The 18137-nt window shown below is 39.4% G+C and overlaps 1 protein-coding gene across 1 annotated transcript in view; it reads left to right on the top strand.

The window, feature by feature from the left end:
* The first annotated feature begins 4866 nt into the window (after window positions 1-4866).
* The window catches only part of ZNF326 (zinc finger protein 326), a 39033-nt gene continuing 25762 nt past the window's right edge, over window positions 4867-18137 (top strand). Inside the window, exons 1-4 of the mRNA XM_073357111.2 lie at window positions 4867-5007; window positions 10082-10211; window positions 12364-12769; window positions 15553-15748. Of these exons, the coding sequence (XP_073213212.1) occupies window positions 4992-5007; window positions 10082-10211; window positions 12364-12769; window positions 15553-15748 (748 nt within the window). The 5' untranslated portion in view covers window positions 4867-4991. The remainder of the gene's footprint in view (window positions 5008-10081; window positions 10212-12363; window positions 12770-15552; window positions 15749-18137) is intronic.

Genomic DNA, 18137 nt, shown 5'->3' with positions numbered 1-18137 from the left:
CTGGAGTAGCTGTGGTCCGCAGCCCCCAGCAGCTGGTGCCACTGGCCCTGGGCATCCCCACTCAGTCTCTCCCTAGCAGCAGCCTCCAGGATGCTGCCCCCCAGCACCCTCTCCCAAGATTTAATCACAGGTATTTTTAGTATAAATCATGAACAGATCACGATCTGTGAATTTTTGTTTATTGCCCATGACCTGTCCATGACTTTTACTAAAAATACCTGTGACTAAATTGTAGCCTTTTTAATGAGGTATTTGGATGTAAGAAAAGTAGAGTACTTCATTGGTAATTTGCTGGTTACTAATATGCTGCTGTGCAGAGATCTTCATGCTCTAGGGGGGTGAGATTATTAAATCTTCATTCTCTCTGTATATATTCCCAGCCACATACTGCAAAACATATCAAAACTGAACTGGAGAATAAAATGAGTTTGACTGCCACCCTAGTATATTTCACTATTGTCAAATGAAGTGTTCTTTCAAATTATTCTTCTGATTTCTGAATGCTATGTATTTATTTCTGAGGAGCTATATTCTCAGGGAAGGAGCAGGGCAAAAGTTTCAGGAACTGTGGGGCTGTGTACAATAGTTCCCAGAGGATCCCTGGGTTCTGTGGGTCTTACACTCCCAACCCTTTTCCTCAACAGGGGAGCATGTGAAGGAAAAGCTCATGGAATTTACTGAGCTCTCTGTCTACCTCCTGTGGGTTTGACTGTGGGAATGTACCATGTGGCCATTCCATCACAGAATGAGTTTGACCCTTCCCTCCCACTCTAGTGTCTGATGTAGTTTTTGAATGTAGCGCAAAGGCAGTAATATGGCAGTATAGGAAATGCCAGACTATGGTTCTGATCAGTCTTGAAATTAGATCCATGTGTGCATCTGGGCCCACTGAAGTCAGTGGGCTCTGGATGGTTGTGTTGGTCTGCCTGCTTGAAGAATCAGGGTCTGCTTATATCTAATTGAAATGGAGGAATTAGATTTCAAATTCTAGAAATAAGAATGATTCCAGGTTTCCCCCCACTCCCGCATGGAATATTGTATTGAAATGTGAGAGAAGAAATCCAAGTGGTTAGTCTCCTAAAATGTCAAATGATAGAGCCCTGTGTTAATAATGTCGCTCATATCCACTGGTGTTAGCAGCATTGGTCCCTTGGAATACAGATAGGCTTCTGGAATCTTTTTGTCAATTAAACCCGCTTTAAATAGGGTTAGAAGACACAGGGCCTTGAACCAAAGTCCATGAAAATCAGTGGAAAGACTTTCATTGTCTTCATTGGGCTTTGAATCAAGCCCACAATGTTTAAAAACACTGATGACTTGTCCATAGGAGGGCTCCCAACATTTCCAATACCAGTGGAGCTGACCCATTGTTAGCAACCGTGGAAACTTTTTGCAAATTTTCTTCAGTTTTTAGACAATATTCTGAATGTACAGAAAGTAACAGAAAACATGGCATTCAAAACAGAGAGAGAATCTGGGTAGTGATACTATCAAACTACAAAAGAGAGAGATTTTTATAATACTCTCTCTGCTGTTGATGCTTGACTAGATGACCAATTGTTTTCTTATTCATGGACTACTCAAAATAACTTACAAAAACACCAATACAATAAAGGAGGCAATAGAACATGAATTCAAGAGCAGAATGAGCATTCTGAGGGGGATTCTGTGCTTAGCCAAAACGTTCACATTTTGGATGATAAAGCACAGTACTATTCTATTCTCGCTCCCTATTTGTCTCTCCATTTGTTTTTCTTTGCTTTGTTTTTCACTTCTGGGAATCCTGCAGGGAGTAAAAAAATGAGCTTTTGTTTTAAAAAAGGGTCAAACCAACAGCAGCCAATTGATCATAATTAAGGCTAAAATAATACACTTTTATTGGACTGTTTATCTTGAATCGAAAGACCTATGTGATATGCCTGCTGCACCTTCAATCTGCTTGCAGGTCCAGTTTCTTATCACTCTCTATCATTTTGTAAGTCCCAAGCTTATTGGGGCGATGCTTAGTGCCCAAAGCACCTCCGTTGTTACTGTTCTGTGTTCACTTTTTTTTGTCATGTATCAGGGGGTAGCCATGTTAGTCTGTATCTACAAAAACAACAAGGAGTCTGGTGGCACCTTAAAGACTAACAGATTTATTTGGGCATAAGCTTTTGTGGGTAAAAAAACACTTTCAGCCTGTAATTTTCACTCCATGCATCTGAAGAAGTGGTTTTTTACCCACAAAAGCTTATGCCCAAATAAATCTGTTAGTCTTTAAGGTGCCACTGGATTCCTTGTTGTTTTTTGTGTCATACATCCCTTTTATACCAGTGTTACTAATGAGACATATCACTGTCCCCAAGACAGTCTCTTCATCTGTCAGTAATTGCTTTATAATGTAAAATGACCCCAATGTATATAGCAGTAATTCTAGTCAGCACTTTGTGTTTTATATTTAAATTATGCTGGACTTTAATCTTTCTTTGAATGGGCCTCATTCAAAGCTCACCAAAGTCAATGGCAATCCTTTTACTGATTTCAGTGGCCTTTGGATCAGGCTCTATAGACATATTTTGTATGATGTTGATTGTTTCTGTGGGTTACTTCTATCCTTTTGGAATTTAATTTTCATATGCTGGATAGGGATCTCATGAATCTCAATAGCAAACAGCAGAGAACTATGTGCTCTTGTCAATGGAGACTAGACAGTTGAATGAAGAGGTGACAGAATAGAACTAGGTGGATATTACAAATTTATTTCTATAAATGTTTTGTAGAATTTGCTTTTACTGTTTGTGTCCATTTTGTGATAATTTTCCAGTGTATTCTAGCGCATAAGTTTTTCAGTAGAATGTTCAGAGACAGTGTCTTTTAAGATAACAATGGAGAATATCTGCAGAAAAGCTATTCTGTCTTGTACCAAGGTCACTTTATCTCAGGATTTGATGAGCCACAAAGGTGCCTTAGTCCCATTTCTGTTCCTTCCAGACTTGTGCAGAACACAGCTCAGCCAGTCCAGAGGCCAGTGTCTGGTGTTAAATGGAATATTTCAACCTATAGGATTAAGTGGTAAAGGAATGATTGTAACAAGCTGTTGTGTAGTCTGCTTCCACTTCATCAGGTGTCTGTGGAGTCCATTTTATGCCCTTCCATGTGGAAACTACAAACTTTATTTTAGTTGAATTAGTCCTCAAATACTTTATTCATAGGGAAATGATCTCTGCATCTTTTGATTGACAGGAGCTATACAACCTTTCTGGATTATGCAACCATAAAGCTACCGAAACCGAGCAGTTACTTCCTCCTCATAACTTTTTACTTGATGTCTTTTTTGATATTACATAGGCACCTCCGATTGCCCAGTCAGGCTCATTGGAAAAGGGGTTCTGTCCTTTACATACATAAAAAGAAAAGGAGTACTTGTGGCACCTTAGAGACTAACCAATTTATTTGAGCATAAGCTTTCGTGAGCTAAGTTTATGCTCAAATAAATTGGTTAGTCTCTAAGGTGCCACAAGTACTCCTTTTCTTTTTGCGAATACAGACTAACACGGCTGTTACTCTGAAATTTTACATACATAAGTAATAGTACACAAACATTTTGCTTACATAGGGCTGTATGTGCAGAGGGGTGTGTGCACAGACTACATGCTGAATACTTGGCTCTTGAAATTGTTGCTGTAACCAAGCCTAATGGATCTTTGGCTGAGAACTCTGTGATTAGAGCCAAGGTGAAGGCTCCATTTGGAAGAAAATTTTCATCCCCTCTGGCCACACCTCTGCAGGGGTGAAATAGGAGGTTAGATTTTTAGAACAGGATTGCTCTACAAGAAAAGCTAGAGTGTGTGACCCTCTCAATCTACCTTTTCCAAAGATCAAGGTCAGGAGTATTCTCAATTGCCTCCTTGCAGAGATGGAGGGTAGAAAACATACTTACAGCTGCTCTAAAACTTAGGTTTTGGTTTAGGACAAAAAAAGGGGCCTGGTCCTGGGTTAGTCTCATGTTCCTCTCTCCTGTAATAGGCTATAGTAACTTGCCTTGGGTTCATAGACAAGTGGGTGCTGAAAAACATTGGGTTCAGTATATGATATGGAGATATTAGATAAATAAGCACTCCGCTGTGCAAACAGTTCTGCACTTCTTCAACAGGGGACTGACTTTCTCCCCGTTTGAGGGAGTGAGCAAGAGAATCAGCATATATTGATTTAAGTCAGTAAGTAGGAATTTTATTTAAATCAGTTTTAATCTTGTTTTACATTTGTACTGGTTAGTCATTTTCTTTAAAATGGTTGATTGCTGGTTAGCAACTAAAGCTAGCCTGTACACTAAATGTGGTACTTCTTTTGGCTAACAAAGAGGATACACTGTATATTTATTTAAGGAATTATATAACTTAACAAATGTAAGGATCTGAGTTAATGTAAGTGACCTTAGAAAATGGTGACTGATGCACTTCTTGTTTATTAAGTGATTATTTACTTGTGATTAATGTCAAGCTTTATGTGGATGGAAGTTAAAAGGCACAACTGTATTTTTTTTTTATTAAATAGAGCTACCTTCCATGGGCTGGATACCTTAAAAAACAAAAAGTTAACCACGCCATTGTTTTGCATTTAAAAGTGATTTAATAAACAAAGGCCTGCTCTTAGGCTATGTGCCAGACTCAAACATGGCCGCCACCAGACGCCAAAACGGCCGCCGACTAGTCAGCCAGTGACCTACATGGCCCTAAAGAACGATGCCCGAAGCAGACATGGCGGCGCCCACTGCTCTTCCCCTCCGCGTTGCCTTTCATTTCTATGCCCTCTCGATGGTCTTTACGCCCACGGGTCGTCACGTGATGTCCCTAACGTGACCAATCGAGGACCGACGTCTCTGTGGGGTCGCTCCAGTGCCCCGCCCAGCCTCGTTGTTGTCGAAGGCGCCATTGAGAGAAGCTGGGGTCGCCGCTGTCGTGGTCCCAAGGAGGCCTCCACCGATCCCGACACAGGGCACCGCCGCCGTTGCCATGGATTACGGGGAAGGTGAGGGCGCCCCCCCCCCCCCGGAGCGAGGGGAGAGTCCGGCCGCCGCCTCCTCCTCAGGACCCGCCTCTATCTCAAAATGGCAGCGTCCGCTTTGTGTCGTGCAGCGGCGACGGGCGCCCCCGGCTCCGCCTCTGTGCCCGGGAAGCCGGGAGCGGGCCCTGAGGACCTGCAGCCTCTGTGCAGGGGGCGGCACGCGGCCGGAGGGGAGTGAGGGGCCCTGGGGGCGAGCTTGTGACAGGAGCAGTAGCTGCCTCAGGGCAGCCCAGCCTCAGGGCATTCCCACTGGCCCGCCCGCCCCAGCTCCCAGCTGCGGCTCGCCAGGCATTCCCTTGCAGTTATGGTGTGAATTGACACAGCGGGCCAGTTTCAGGTGTGAGCAGCAAAGCCAGTCCAAAGCGATCTGGCTGAGAAGTCACTGGTGATAATAACAAGGTTATTCGCTTTAATGAGTATAAGGCGGTCTAGCTGTACACATGATCGGGATCCAGATTAATTGTAATCAGCCAGGAAAAGGTGTTGAGTGTCTGCGTGGACATATCAATGCAAACCTCTGCTCGTTCAAAAAAAAAAAAAAGGGGGGGGGGTGGGGATAAAATGTTGAGATACTCAAAGAATAGGATGGGAATTAATGAAAGAAAAAAATAGAATGACATTACTTGGCATACTGTGCTCAATTCTTGTTACTCTGCATCACAAAGGATATAGTAGAAATAGAGCAGGGTTTGTTGTCATCCCATTTTTACGGGCATGGAAAAAACTTCCATATGAGTAAAGATTGGGATTGTTTAGTTTAGAGATGACTTGAGTAAGAGGGGACTTGAAAGGGATCTGAAATAATAAATGGTTCAGAGAAGGCACCTTGTTCTTGTATTATGAAAAAGGGTTTTAAAAATGGGGCCACAGATTTAAGTGATAAAAGTAATAAGTGTTAACAGGATGCACAATTAAGGCTACGTTTTAGTCACAAGTATTTTTAGTACAAGTCATGGACAGGTCATGGGCAGTAAACAAAAATTCACAGCCTGTGACCTGTTCATGACCTGTTCATGACTTGTACTATAAACACTCCCGACTAACTCTTAGGTGCTTCTAGTGCGCTCCAGGGTGCTGTGGCTGCTCCAGGAATGGTGGGGGTGGCCTGGGGGCTGCCTTGCCTGCTCTGGGGAAAGGGTGGGGGGCGCGCTTGCTCCGCAGAAAGGGGGCGTCGGCCTGGGGGGGCGCTGTGCCTGCTCTGGGGAAAGGTGGGGCAGCCTGAGGCCTCATGGCTGCTAGGGGGCGGGGCGGCCTGGGGACACTGTTGTTGCTCTGGGCCGCTGTGGCATCCCCTGGGGAAAGCTGCTTGGGGTTGCAGGAGCAGCAGCCCATGTGTCTGGTCCCTGGGCTGCCCCAGCTGCTCGAGCAGCTCTGGGATCAGCTGCACGGCAGTTGCAGAAGTCATGGAGGTCCCGGGAAGTCATGGAATCCCTGACCTCTGTGACAGACTCGCAGCTTTATGCATAATTAATGTGTGGAATTCATTTCTACAAGAAGTACAAGGACAAGAGATAAGGATTCAAAAAAGGATTAGACATCAATAGTCTCATTAACTATATCCACCCTTACATTAGAATGGCTTTTTAAAAAAAAAAATATAGGTTTCCTAAATCCTTATGCTTCAGTACATAAACAATCCACTAAAAGATTGGGATTCAGTGTGGCAGTTCCTATGGTATGGTCTTTCAGCCTTTGGCTGTACGTACGTATGTATTCCCAATAAATCCAGAGTTTGATTATCTTTTATAGAAGCCAGAATAACCAGTTTAAAATCTTTCATCTTGATATTAAGTTAAAATGCCCATCTTTAGTAATTTTCATTTTTTTAGTAGAAAGTGCATTGTCAGTGGAAGAAAAATGCAATTTTTAAATGGGCATTTAAAATATTTATTAAAACATTCAGTAAAATCATTAACCAAGTGGGATGGCTCTAAAACCTCTCTGATGAAAAGTGCTATAAAAGATCTGGATGGTATTTATTTATTTATTTTTTAATTATTTTTATAGTGAATCCAAAATCAGTTTTCTCTCTGAATGAGGGATAGTGGCAAGTTGTATATATCATATCATTAGAATTAACTTTAACATGCTTCTAAAATGGTTTTGCTTTGTATTAGTTAAAATAAAACAGAACACTTTAAAAAAGTACTAGAAGAAATCAGTTGTGATGCTACAGACTTGTGTATAGGATCAGATTTTAATCCTTGCTAGGTATGCTGTAGAAGGGGATGCGTGACCCATGGTTGCATCCAGATTGGGTCAATTCTACCCTACAGAGCAGTGTGGATTGAAAGTTAAATTGCAAATGTCCAGTAGATGGCAATAGAGGACACAAACGGCATATAGTACAGTATATGGACTTTTTCCTTTTTCTCAACAATTAAAACTGGTTTGAGCTTTTGGCAAGTTTCTTTCTGATGGAATATTTTTAGCCAGTTCTAAGCACTTTTTAAAGGGTGACTGACTGCTGTAACTCTTCAAGGATCTATAGCCTGGTCTGAAATTATGAAGAGACAGTAAAAAAAAACTTGTAGCGGTTTGTGGAATAAATTAAAACGATAGTAAATTAATGTAAATACATAGACTGCTGTAATCTGCAATTTAATTTTAGTCTGGAAAGAAAATGGAACTAGATGCATACATGTTCTAGAACATACCTGAATGTTACCTGTTACACATATTAAATATGCTCATGTCTGCATTCAGTTCCTGAATGTTTTATGTGCACATAAACCCTGATTCCACAAATTCATCCATATGGATGGATGAGGCATTGACTTGAGTGGGGCTCTGTAGTCACAGAGGTGTGACTTTCTGGATTTAATTGAGGGACAGTGGTCTTAAAAGGGACAAAGTCAACTTTAACACACAATTTTTGCCAGAAAACATTGGACTGACTGTTGCACAACCAAGACTTAAGATTACTATAGGCAATTCTGGTTGTAAAATGGCATCAAATTTTTTGCCATCTGAAATGGACAGAAGTTGGTCCAGTAAAGATATTGCCTCATCCACCTTACCTCTCTAATATTCTGGGACCAGTACAGCTACAACAACACTGCATACAGGAATTGTCAGTCAAGTGGAGTCCCTTAGCTCAGATTTTTAAACTTTAAAAAAAAAAAGGATAGTTTCTTTAAGGATGGCATTGAAATTGTTCACAAAAAGATTCTTCTTTTCCATTAGTTGTTTCAAATTAGTAGCAAGAACTTTCTTTTTCTGTCCCTGCTTCTTTTGGCTTTATTCTTCACAGTTATCTGTGCATGAAAATGATGCTCGTCCTTTTGGTTCTAAATATATTTATAGTACTCCCTAATTTTATGTTGAATGCCTTGAAAGGGCAGGCCTCCATTAGGGATGACGTCAGTTAGGCATTCGCGAACTCTTGAGCTTTTTATTAGCTCAGCAGATTTGTAGGTGTTTTTGTGTATGTGTTTAAAAAAAAAACCAAACCAGAAAATAATGCAATAGCAATTTCAAGCTAAAACTTATTTTTAGGTATTTTTTTTCAGGTGTTATGTCTAAAAGGCTAACTTTTCTAAGGAGCTTTAAAATAAATTAATAATCTGAATGAGCTGATGTTATTCTGTTTTCAGTGGTATTCTGGAATATTGCTTTATTGTAGGGTGTTCATTTACTTTTAAAAAAAGTTTACATATAACTTGTGCTGTCCTAGGAGCAGCTGAGGTGATAATTGATTTTTGCCTCAGCTTGACCCTCTCTCCTTTGTCCCCTAACACACACATGCATCAGTGTTCCCTCTAATTATTCCCACGCATTTGCAGAATGGATTTTATGTGCACCAATATGGAGGTGATGTGTGACACATCACTTCCATATTGGTGCACATAACAAAATTCATGTGGTGGGGTGGGGTTGAGTAGTTCAGAGTGTGAGAGGGGGCTCAGGGCTGGGGCAGAGGGCGGGGGGGTAGGGGCTCTGGGGTGGGGACAGGGATGAGGGGCTCAGGCCTGGGGCAGAGGGTTGAGGTGCAGGGTTGGGTGAGGACTCCAGCTGGGGGTGTGGGCTCTGGGGTGGGCTGGGGATGAGGGGTTTGGGGTGCAGTGGGGTTCTCCAGGGGGACTGTGGAGAGAGGACCCCCCTCCAGTTCTCTCTTCCCACAGCAGCACCTGGGCTGGCGGGGAGAGGCACCTCTCCCCCAGCCGCGGCAGATGGGCCGTGGGAGGGGCGGCTGGGTTGGGGCTGGGGGAGGGGCGCCTGGCCGCAGGAGGTTTGTGGCTGGGTCGGGGCCCGGGGAGAGGAACTGCGGCAGGTTTGGGGAGGGGCATCTCTCTCCGCCACAGCCCTGAGCGCCTGCACGGTGCTTAGAGGGAACTTAGCTATGCATTTGCCCCTGTTGTGGTAGGGCTGGGAACAGCCAAAGTGGTACTTACCTGGTCTTGACTCTCCCGAAATCCCCCTCCCACCCAAACTAGGAATGAAAAAGTGTAAACATGAAAAGGTTCAATAAAATTTCATTTTAATAGCTAAATTACTTCTTGATTTTAAATAAAGTAGGCAAAATGATTTGTGTGTAAATAAAGAACAGCAAAGGTAGCAAGAATTAATTTTGGTGTGCAAACGATATGATATGGAGGTCACTGTAACAATCAACATAGAACTAGATGTCGTTTAAAAATCACTCGTATGACAACAGGTTCTTAGTCCCAGAGCTGGATAAATTTGTGGTCCACAGAGTTAACATCTTTTTGATTTTTGTAAAATGTTTTCCTTTGAAAAATTCTAAGTGGAGGGTGGACCAACCTTTAATGGGGTTGTCATTGCCATATTCCAGGTATTTTCTACAGCCAGCAATAATTCCATTTTACCCAGAGTGAACCTAGCTGACTGTCATGCAAGCACTAGCCTTTGACAGGCAAGGACACTACACAATACAGTGTTGATCAAAAAGCTGAAGAGCTGCGTGTCATCTGCATGCTCTACCAAATCTTCTATGGATATCATCGCACAGATTTACTTTACCTGTTTCTCAAAATAAACGAGAACTTCTATTAAATGTTTTTCTTGTTCTTTTAAGAAATGGACCGTGACTATGGACATGGAGCTTATGGTGGCCCAAGATCCATGGACTCTTATCTAAATCAATCTTATGGGATGGAGAGTCATGGAGGAGGAGGTGGTGGAGGAGGAGGAGGAGGTGGTAACAGGTAAAATAATCATTCAGTTGTCTCAAGAACTTTAAAAAATCCAGTTAAAATTTTAAAGTATATCTTTTTCCAACTTAAGTGTTCCTTAGGCATGTTGTGTGATATATATATATATATAGCGTTCCATTCTCTATAAGTCTTCATGTTCAATAAAGACTGGAAAACGTATGCTATGACATCTTGACAGTCCAAATCAATACTTCTGTGGATAATTCTTGCAATCATAATGACATACTTATTTTTTTAACTAAAACTTACAATGCTCTTTTTTTATTTAGTGACTTTCAGCAGTCTGTACCTGATTAGTAAATTTAGACTGGTTTAATGTCTCTTAATTTAGCAGTCTATAGCTAAAATGTTTTAATTGGTTCAGTGCTTTAGATTGAGTCTAAGAATGGAATCAGCATTCCATTTCCAAGGAACATTTAGGATCTATGTTTACCCCTTCAATTCTAATGTAAACTGTGAGAATGTTCACTGGTATTATGACTTAAAGTCATGTCCAGATTATTTTATTGGCAGGTACTAATTACACCAAAATTGCGTATTCTGGGCTATTTTGTAAAATGGATTGATCTAAAAGTAAAATTTCTGGTGCAGTGTTGCATATTTAATACTCAAGTGTTCCTGATACTCTTTCAGACTAAATTTACACATACAGTATATACCAACTGGTTTATTTCAGGTTTTAAAATCCTGGGCAGAGTAGTTTGCTTCTAAGAGCAGTGTTTCAACTGGAACAAAATAAAACTACAAGAAAATGTAAATAACTTGTTGGTGTCCTCATTTGCACAGTTGAATCCTCGACTGGAGGTAGCAGGACTACTGTATGGTAACTGTATGTAGGCATGGCAGTGCCATTGGGAAAGGACAGGTGGGAGGATAGAGAAAATGCCATTAGGCAAGTAGGGAGAATAGAGAAAATATACTTTGCAGTTTTGTTAGACTACTAGTTGATGAATATTAGGATTTGCAAATGATAAATCTTATGATCAATTAAAATCTGTGCACAGATCCAGGAATAAGATGTACCTACCATTTAGTAATCTGTATATGATTGAGGTTGACAGGAGACTTGAACACATTAAAATGTCTATTGCCATAAAACCTTGCAATTGTGCATGGACTGTTTCTGTAAATAGTGTCATTTTTGTGTGTAGTTTTGGATCTTCTGAGACTAATGTATTTAAAATGAAGGCATTCATGTTACCATAGACATGGGAAGCAATTGAGTTCATTTTATTAGTTTGTATTTCTGTTAGTAAAGGGCTTCCCTTTCCCAGTTTCTGTGGAATTGCCCTATTTTAATTCTCTGGGGAGACTAATGAGCTCCCTTTCCCAATGTGGTTAGAGATGATAATGATTCCTTGCCCCGCCTCCTCCCTAACCCCAAAAAACTAAAAACAAAACAAACCCCAGTGAATAACTAAAGAGTTCTGCTACTTATCACTCTACCTTGAGATTCCCATGGACCATCTCCATGTGTAATGTGTACATATTTGTACAGATTTTCCAAATGCTGAAGTTGCTAGACTTAATGGTCTACAAGTAAAAGATGAAGGGGTATTGGTGATCATGATCTCTGTGACTGGAAAATTTTAAATTTTACAAGAAGAATGTCCAAAAATACAAGTGAACTATAGATCACTAATTTTCTATTTTTTAAAGTAAAACTATGGGGGTGTAAAAATCACCTCTGTTGTATTATAAATACTAAATATATTTTAGCTTAATTTTCAATTGGGAAAATAGGCCATTTTAAATGCTGTTTAATTGTTAAAATGTTAGGCATGACTTTGAAAAAGAAACAGTTTGACTACCCTGTGAGCTTCTGCAGGTGATTATTTTCCTGAGACTAGGGCTGGGCTCAAATAATGTTTAGTAAATACTGCTGAGAAATTAAATTGAACAAAGTTCAGACATACTGAACTTTAGAATTGTTTGTACAGAAAATGGCTCAGATAGTGTTCTATCTGGTCACAGCTTGAATTGCCCAGCCCTAATCAAGATAAAAACAGTAACACAACCGTACAAACCAGTATAGTATAAATTGATTTTAGTTGATAAATGTCAACTGATAACTTGTCTTTTGAAATGTATAACACTAGTAAGCTTACTTTTTTTTTTTTCCCTCACTGTGCAACTTTTCCAGGTTTGGACCTTATGAGTCTTATGACTCCGGGTCTTCTCTGGGTGGGCGAGATCTGTACAGATCTGGCTATGGTTATAATGAACCCGAACAAAGCCGCTTCGGAGGTAGTTATGGTGGTCGATTTGACAGCTCCTACCGGAATAGCCTTGACTCTTTCGGAGGTAGAAACCAGGGCGGGTCTAGCTGGGAAGCACCTTACTCACGTTCAAAATTGAGGCCTGGGTTTATGGAGGACAGAGGAAGAGAGAGTTACTCTTCCTACAGCAGTTTTTCTTCACCCCATATGAAGCCTGCACCTGTAGGCTCTCGGGGGAGAGGAACGCCTGCTTATCCTGAAAGTGGATTTGGAAGCAGAAGCTATGATGCTTTTGGAGGACCATCAACAGGCAGAGGCCGAGGCCGAGGAGTAAGTACAGAATCTTTTCAGATTCTTTTCACTAGTCACTCTTTTAAACCCTTTCAAGACCACAGCTTTAAAACTAATACACTGTTCATCGCAGTGTACTTCTGACCAAGCAAACTGTCATAGTTGATCAGCCTGGTAATCCCTTTGAAGTTGATTTATGAAGAAGTACGGAGACCCTCTGTTTTGGAAGTAAAGAGCAATATAAGATTAGTTGATAAGGTTTTGTTAAATCTCTCCTTTTGTTTGAAAGGTGAAGATAAAAGTACTAGGTTTGGTCTAAAAGGGGTTAAAAGGAGTTGCCTTTTTCCTTGTAAACACTAGCATATTTGCTGGTGGGAAAGTTCTTGGATAATTATAAAAGGTTAACTTGAACCTTTTTGAAGTTTTGAGTAGGTTAAAGGTGCAATGTATATGTAAAAATAAAATGTTAGGCTGTGTATGCCATAAAACTGTTTTTTTTTTTTTGTCTTCATATGGGCAGGTGAAATTTTAGCTAATTCTTTATTAAACACATGCTTGACCAAACAGGAGGTCTCATTTTTAACTTAGTTCTTACTCTAACTTGTATCTGGGGAAAGGGGCGGAAATGTCAAAGGTAGGTGGCAAGCAGTTATAGTGGTTTTCCTTAAATTTAAAGTATTGTTTAAAAGGATGTCATCAACTTGAAATCTAGTCATCTTAAAAGGAATTAAAATGAGTTTCATATACGACATCTACTTATCCACTACCTCTGCCAATTTTGTTGTACTTACACATTTCCCATGTTATGTAAAAGAGCCAGGCAAATAGGAAATAGGGAAACTGACTGCACAAAGTACAAAAGCTGAAAGATTGGAGAAACAACTCTAGATTTTTCAGTTTGTTAAATCTGAGATGTTATAACAGTAGGGAAAAATATCCAGACAGAATTGATATTTAAGTTGATGGTGTCTCTTTAATTTAATTTTATAATTCCATCTTTGATTTTTTTTCGTGCAAATAGTTCACTTACTGAACATTTTTTGCCTATACCTTAGAGGTATCTTACTATCTTATAAAATTTGTAAACATACCATGTTTCTTTATGAAGCAGTTTTGTTATAGTAAACTATATAGCTTGTTTGTAGCTTAAAATGTAGATGAGAATAATTTGTATTGGGTCTTCTAAATGCCTGTGTGTTTTTTGTTTTTTGTTTTTGTTAAAAAGGATTACTTACCCAATATTCTTAAGTAATATAGCTGCCACAATCAATTTAGCACAGAAAACTTACACATAGCTGCTAACTAACAGGTAGCTTAATTGAAAGAGAGTCTAATTTTTATATCCCTCTGTTTGTCAAACTGAAAGTGGTGGGGTTTTAAATTCAGATGCCCTCCTTTTAGAATTGTTTCCGAGCTAAAAGTTCTGTCTAAAAATATAGTAGAGTACTTTTATCTAAAATTTTTCTTAAAAATTAATGTTATCAGTTTTACCCTTCATAAAGGAATTATTTGAGGACAATATAAAAGCTAAACAACTTTCCATATGTAAAATGCATTGCACCTTTAATAGACGATGGAAATATTTGCTTTTAAAAATGTGGATCACCTGGAAAGACTGTTTATTCAAGTGTGTACTTCACATCAAATTTAAATACATGCAGTATGAACACATGTGCTAGATACCTTTGTAGTAGTACCTTGATAATTAAATAGATAAATTGGAATTACTTGAGAATTTGTGCATGGACTTTTATGTTTTTAAAACTGTAAATATACCTATTTAAAATACGTACTATACTCCAGCCGTGTGTGTTTAAAATATATTCACTGTTTATGAGTATATTTTTTTTCATATAGTACGTTATACTAAATGATTGTAAGGTACTCTTAATTTGAGTAGTAAAACATTAGTTTTGTTTTCGTGACATTACAGGTATTTCTGCTTATCTGATTCATCCGTCCAGTCAGGTGGGCTTTCCTGTCTACCCTCTGTTAATCAAGTAAATGAGCAAATAGGAGATCAGTTTTGTGCTGTTACGCCTTGGTTCCTCCTCTTCAGATTACTCCATTGCCTCCAAAGAATTGACTGTCACAGATACAACTCCCCAGATGTCTGTACATTATACAGTCTCTTTCAAAGACAAGACAGAAAGGAATTAACGGACTTGTCATCTAGCCCAATTCCTTGTCCCTGTTGCTGACTTGTTCTGCTTTGCATGGATGTTTTTGCCCCTAAAAGCAATTTTTTAAAGAAGTCCTAAATTCACTGGGTTCACTGTCTTAAATCCTCTTGACAGGATAAAGTTACTAGAGTATGTTGGGTGTTCTCCAGTAGTCAGTGGTCCACACCGGACAACTTCTATGCTTTAAGGTTGCCATCAAAATAGAAAAATCTTGATGGTCATCTCTATTTCCTTGTCCTAAACCCACAAAGAAAACTTATTTTCTGACTGTCAGATGAGTTCTAAAGAACTTGGATGGCTTTCTCGCCAGAAAAAAGAACAGACATATCAACTAGAGAATCTAAAGAGAAGGAGCTGAAGTGTACTGAGCTATGAATTCTGATAGGCATACTCATAGCCTGGACTAATGGTTCTGAATAAGCAGAAACCCAGTTCATAGGTGCACATTTAATCTATTAGTGAAGCATCAACAAAGTCATTAAGCACCCAATTTTGATGTGTTTTATTTTAGCAGTGTTTTGTTCCAGAATGCAGATTTTTATCTGCTTAAATGTATTTATAAATATTTACATGTAGCAATTGTGTTGTTTCTGTTGATTTCATATACTAATACTTTTTCTTGATTTCACAAATTTCCAGCATATGGGAGACTTTGGAGGGATGCATAGACCTGGAATTGTTGTTGACTATCATAACAAACCCAGTTCTGCAGCAGTTGCTGCAAGAGGAATAAAGAGAAAAATTATACAGCAGCCATATAACAAACCTGGTGGGACATTTATCAAGAAACCCAAACTGACAAAACCTATTATGATGAACCAGAATAAACTACCTAGTAAGTAATTAAATGAAAAATAATACAAATGGCATTGTTTAATTTCCTTTTTTTAGACACAGGCGTTTGTGATGTTTTGCAATTCTTCATTCTTCAGCACTGAAGTACTCTACTAGGGCTTGGTGTTGGCACAAGTCAAAACTTTATTAACTAGGGGCTTTAAAAACTATAGATCAGATAGTCACCTTGGTGTGTAGATATTATGGGCATGTTAGAAATGCATAAGGGTAGAAGGTAAGTCCCTTCAGGTGTATCTTTTTTTTCTCCAACAAATTGTTTATTTAAATAAACTTTCTTGCTCTTTTATTGTGAAGATAGCTTATCAAATGAGAACAAGTGTCGTGATGGTGTGTTAAATAAGTATGGCAGAAGACTGTCTCTAAGCAAACAGTATCACAGCAAATTTGTGATTAAATAATTCCCCTTCATTATTTAAAGTAATTTCAGATCTTAGGGTGCAAATGCAAATATTAAACCTGGAAGTCTGACATTCAGCTTGAACGTGGGCACTCTTTTTAAGTATTGAACCTTACTTCAGGTTTCTTTTCCATGCTTGGCTCTGAGGCTGTAAGAATGGGATTGTGCATACCTTTATCCTTGCTGTGTTAAAATGTATTCCCAGTATACCAATCCTCTGTGGAAAAACTGCAGTGTGACGCATGAGTGCCTGCGCAGATGCTGAGTTCAGTAAAGATGCATGATAAGTGCTTGCTGTTCCATAGTATTTTGTATTGTAGCTGTTGAGACTTGCCAAGTCCTAAAAAGTGCATTGTTGTATAAGCCAGAGGAATGGAAACTTGACTCCTGTCATGAATTTTTCTACTGTGTTTTAGTTCTTGTCAGTTGCCATAACTGGGTGTCCTCTTTTTTTTGTTTTTTTTAATGTACTTGACAAGGATGAAAGCAGTTTCCTTCTGCTTTTCTGTAAACCAAGTCCCACTGGTTCTTTACTACAGTGCTCCATCAGAGTGGTTCTCAAACTTTTGTACTGGGGACTCCTTTCATACAGCAAGCCTCTGAGTGCAACTCTCCTTATAAATTAAAAACACTTCTAAATATATTTAATACCATTATAAATGCTGGAGGTAAAGCAGGGTTTGGGGTGGAGGCTGACAGCTCATGACCCCCCACGTAATAACCTTGCAACCCCCTGATGGGTCACGACCCCCAGTTTGAGAACCCCTGCTCTATCCCTACCTCGTTAGCAACTCCTGAGTATCCCTTTTGTTCACACCACAAGAAACTTATCTATAGTACAACTGAAAGAGTGGCAGAGGTGATGGGTGGGGAGGAAGAGGGAAGGGGAAACCGAGGGAGTGAGGAAGTAATGAAAGTCATTAAAAGGTAAATGGGAAGGGAAGATGTTTGTGGCTTATAAAAGAAGAAATTCATTAATGAAGGAAAAGGAGACGAGTGAAGGAAAAAAAAGAGTGGCAAAAAGCAGAAATTGGAAAGAAGAAAGGAGAGACCCAAGCAAGAAAAGACAACATGTATAGCAGCTGGTTTAGTGAAACTTATTTTTATACTTGTTCATTTTTAGCAGTTCATTTCTCCAGAAATTTTGAAGTTACTGGAACAAGGTAATGACAGAAAGTTGTTAATGGAACTTGACTTAATTGTTTGTTTTTGCAGTACATGAATTTAAGGATCAAAAATCTTAAGTTGTATGTCTAGCAGTCACTTTTCTTACACCAGAACTTTAAGTCCTAATTGCATACCTGTTGTTGTATCCTTGCTAATTTCGTGTTGTTGATGGATCTGCAATGTTTTCTGTAAATCCTGTTTTCAAACTACACCTGCAAAATAAGTTTAAAAATTGTCTTATAAACTTGTGAAGTAAAGTTAATATGCAGATTTTGGAGAAACTTCCACATGCAAGCCATTGTCTAATATATCGACCTTGTAATAATACTGTGAATTGCACAGCTCTGGATGGACAACTGGGAATTACAGATATTTGTCCCCTTGCCTTTCGCTTCAGGAGTGCTGTTAAACTTTTCATGGACTAATTGCAGTGGGTGCTGAGGAAATATTCCTATACACATTACATAGGAAACAGTGTTGCTTGACTTGTCCAGAGTTGGTGTGACAGAACAGGTCTGTAAAATACACATCCAGATACTTCCAAGCTGTGCAGTACATCTTAAAGATCTCCTAATTTGTCTTTGGAGCTGCGTAGCCCAGTTGTGCTAAGCTGGTGTTTGTGGAGGTGACTCGATTCTAGAAATTTCTATTCATCTCATTCCTGGGTAAGTGGCACTGTAAGAATGATAAAGCGTTCTTTTTTTTAAAACATACAAAAATAAGTAAGTCTAGTGTTTTGAGAGATACTATATTGACTGAACTAGAAAAGTGAAGTGCACTATTTCAAGAACAGGTACAACAGCAG

Source organism: Lepidochelys kempii, chromosome 8 (genome assembly GCF_965140285.1).
Source record: "Lepidochelys kempii isolate rLepKem1 chromosome 8, rLepKem1.hap1, whole genome shotgun sequence".
NCBI classification, from domain to species: domain Eukaryota; kingdom Metazoa; phylum Chordata; order Testudines; family Cheloniidae; genus Lepidochelys; species Lepidochelys kempii.
The sequence above is the reverse complement of the archived record's forward strand: the minus strand, read 5'-3'. Positions and strand labels throughout refer to the sequence as shown.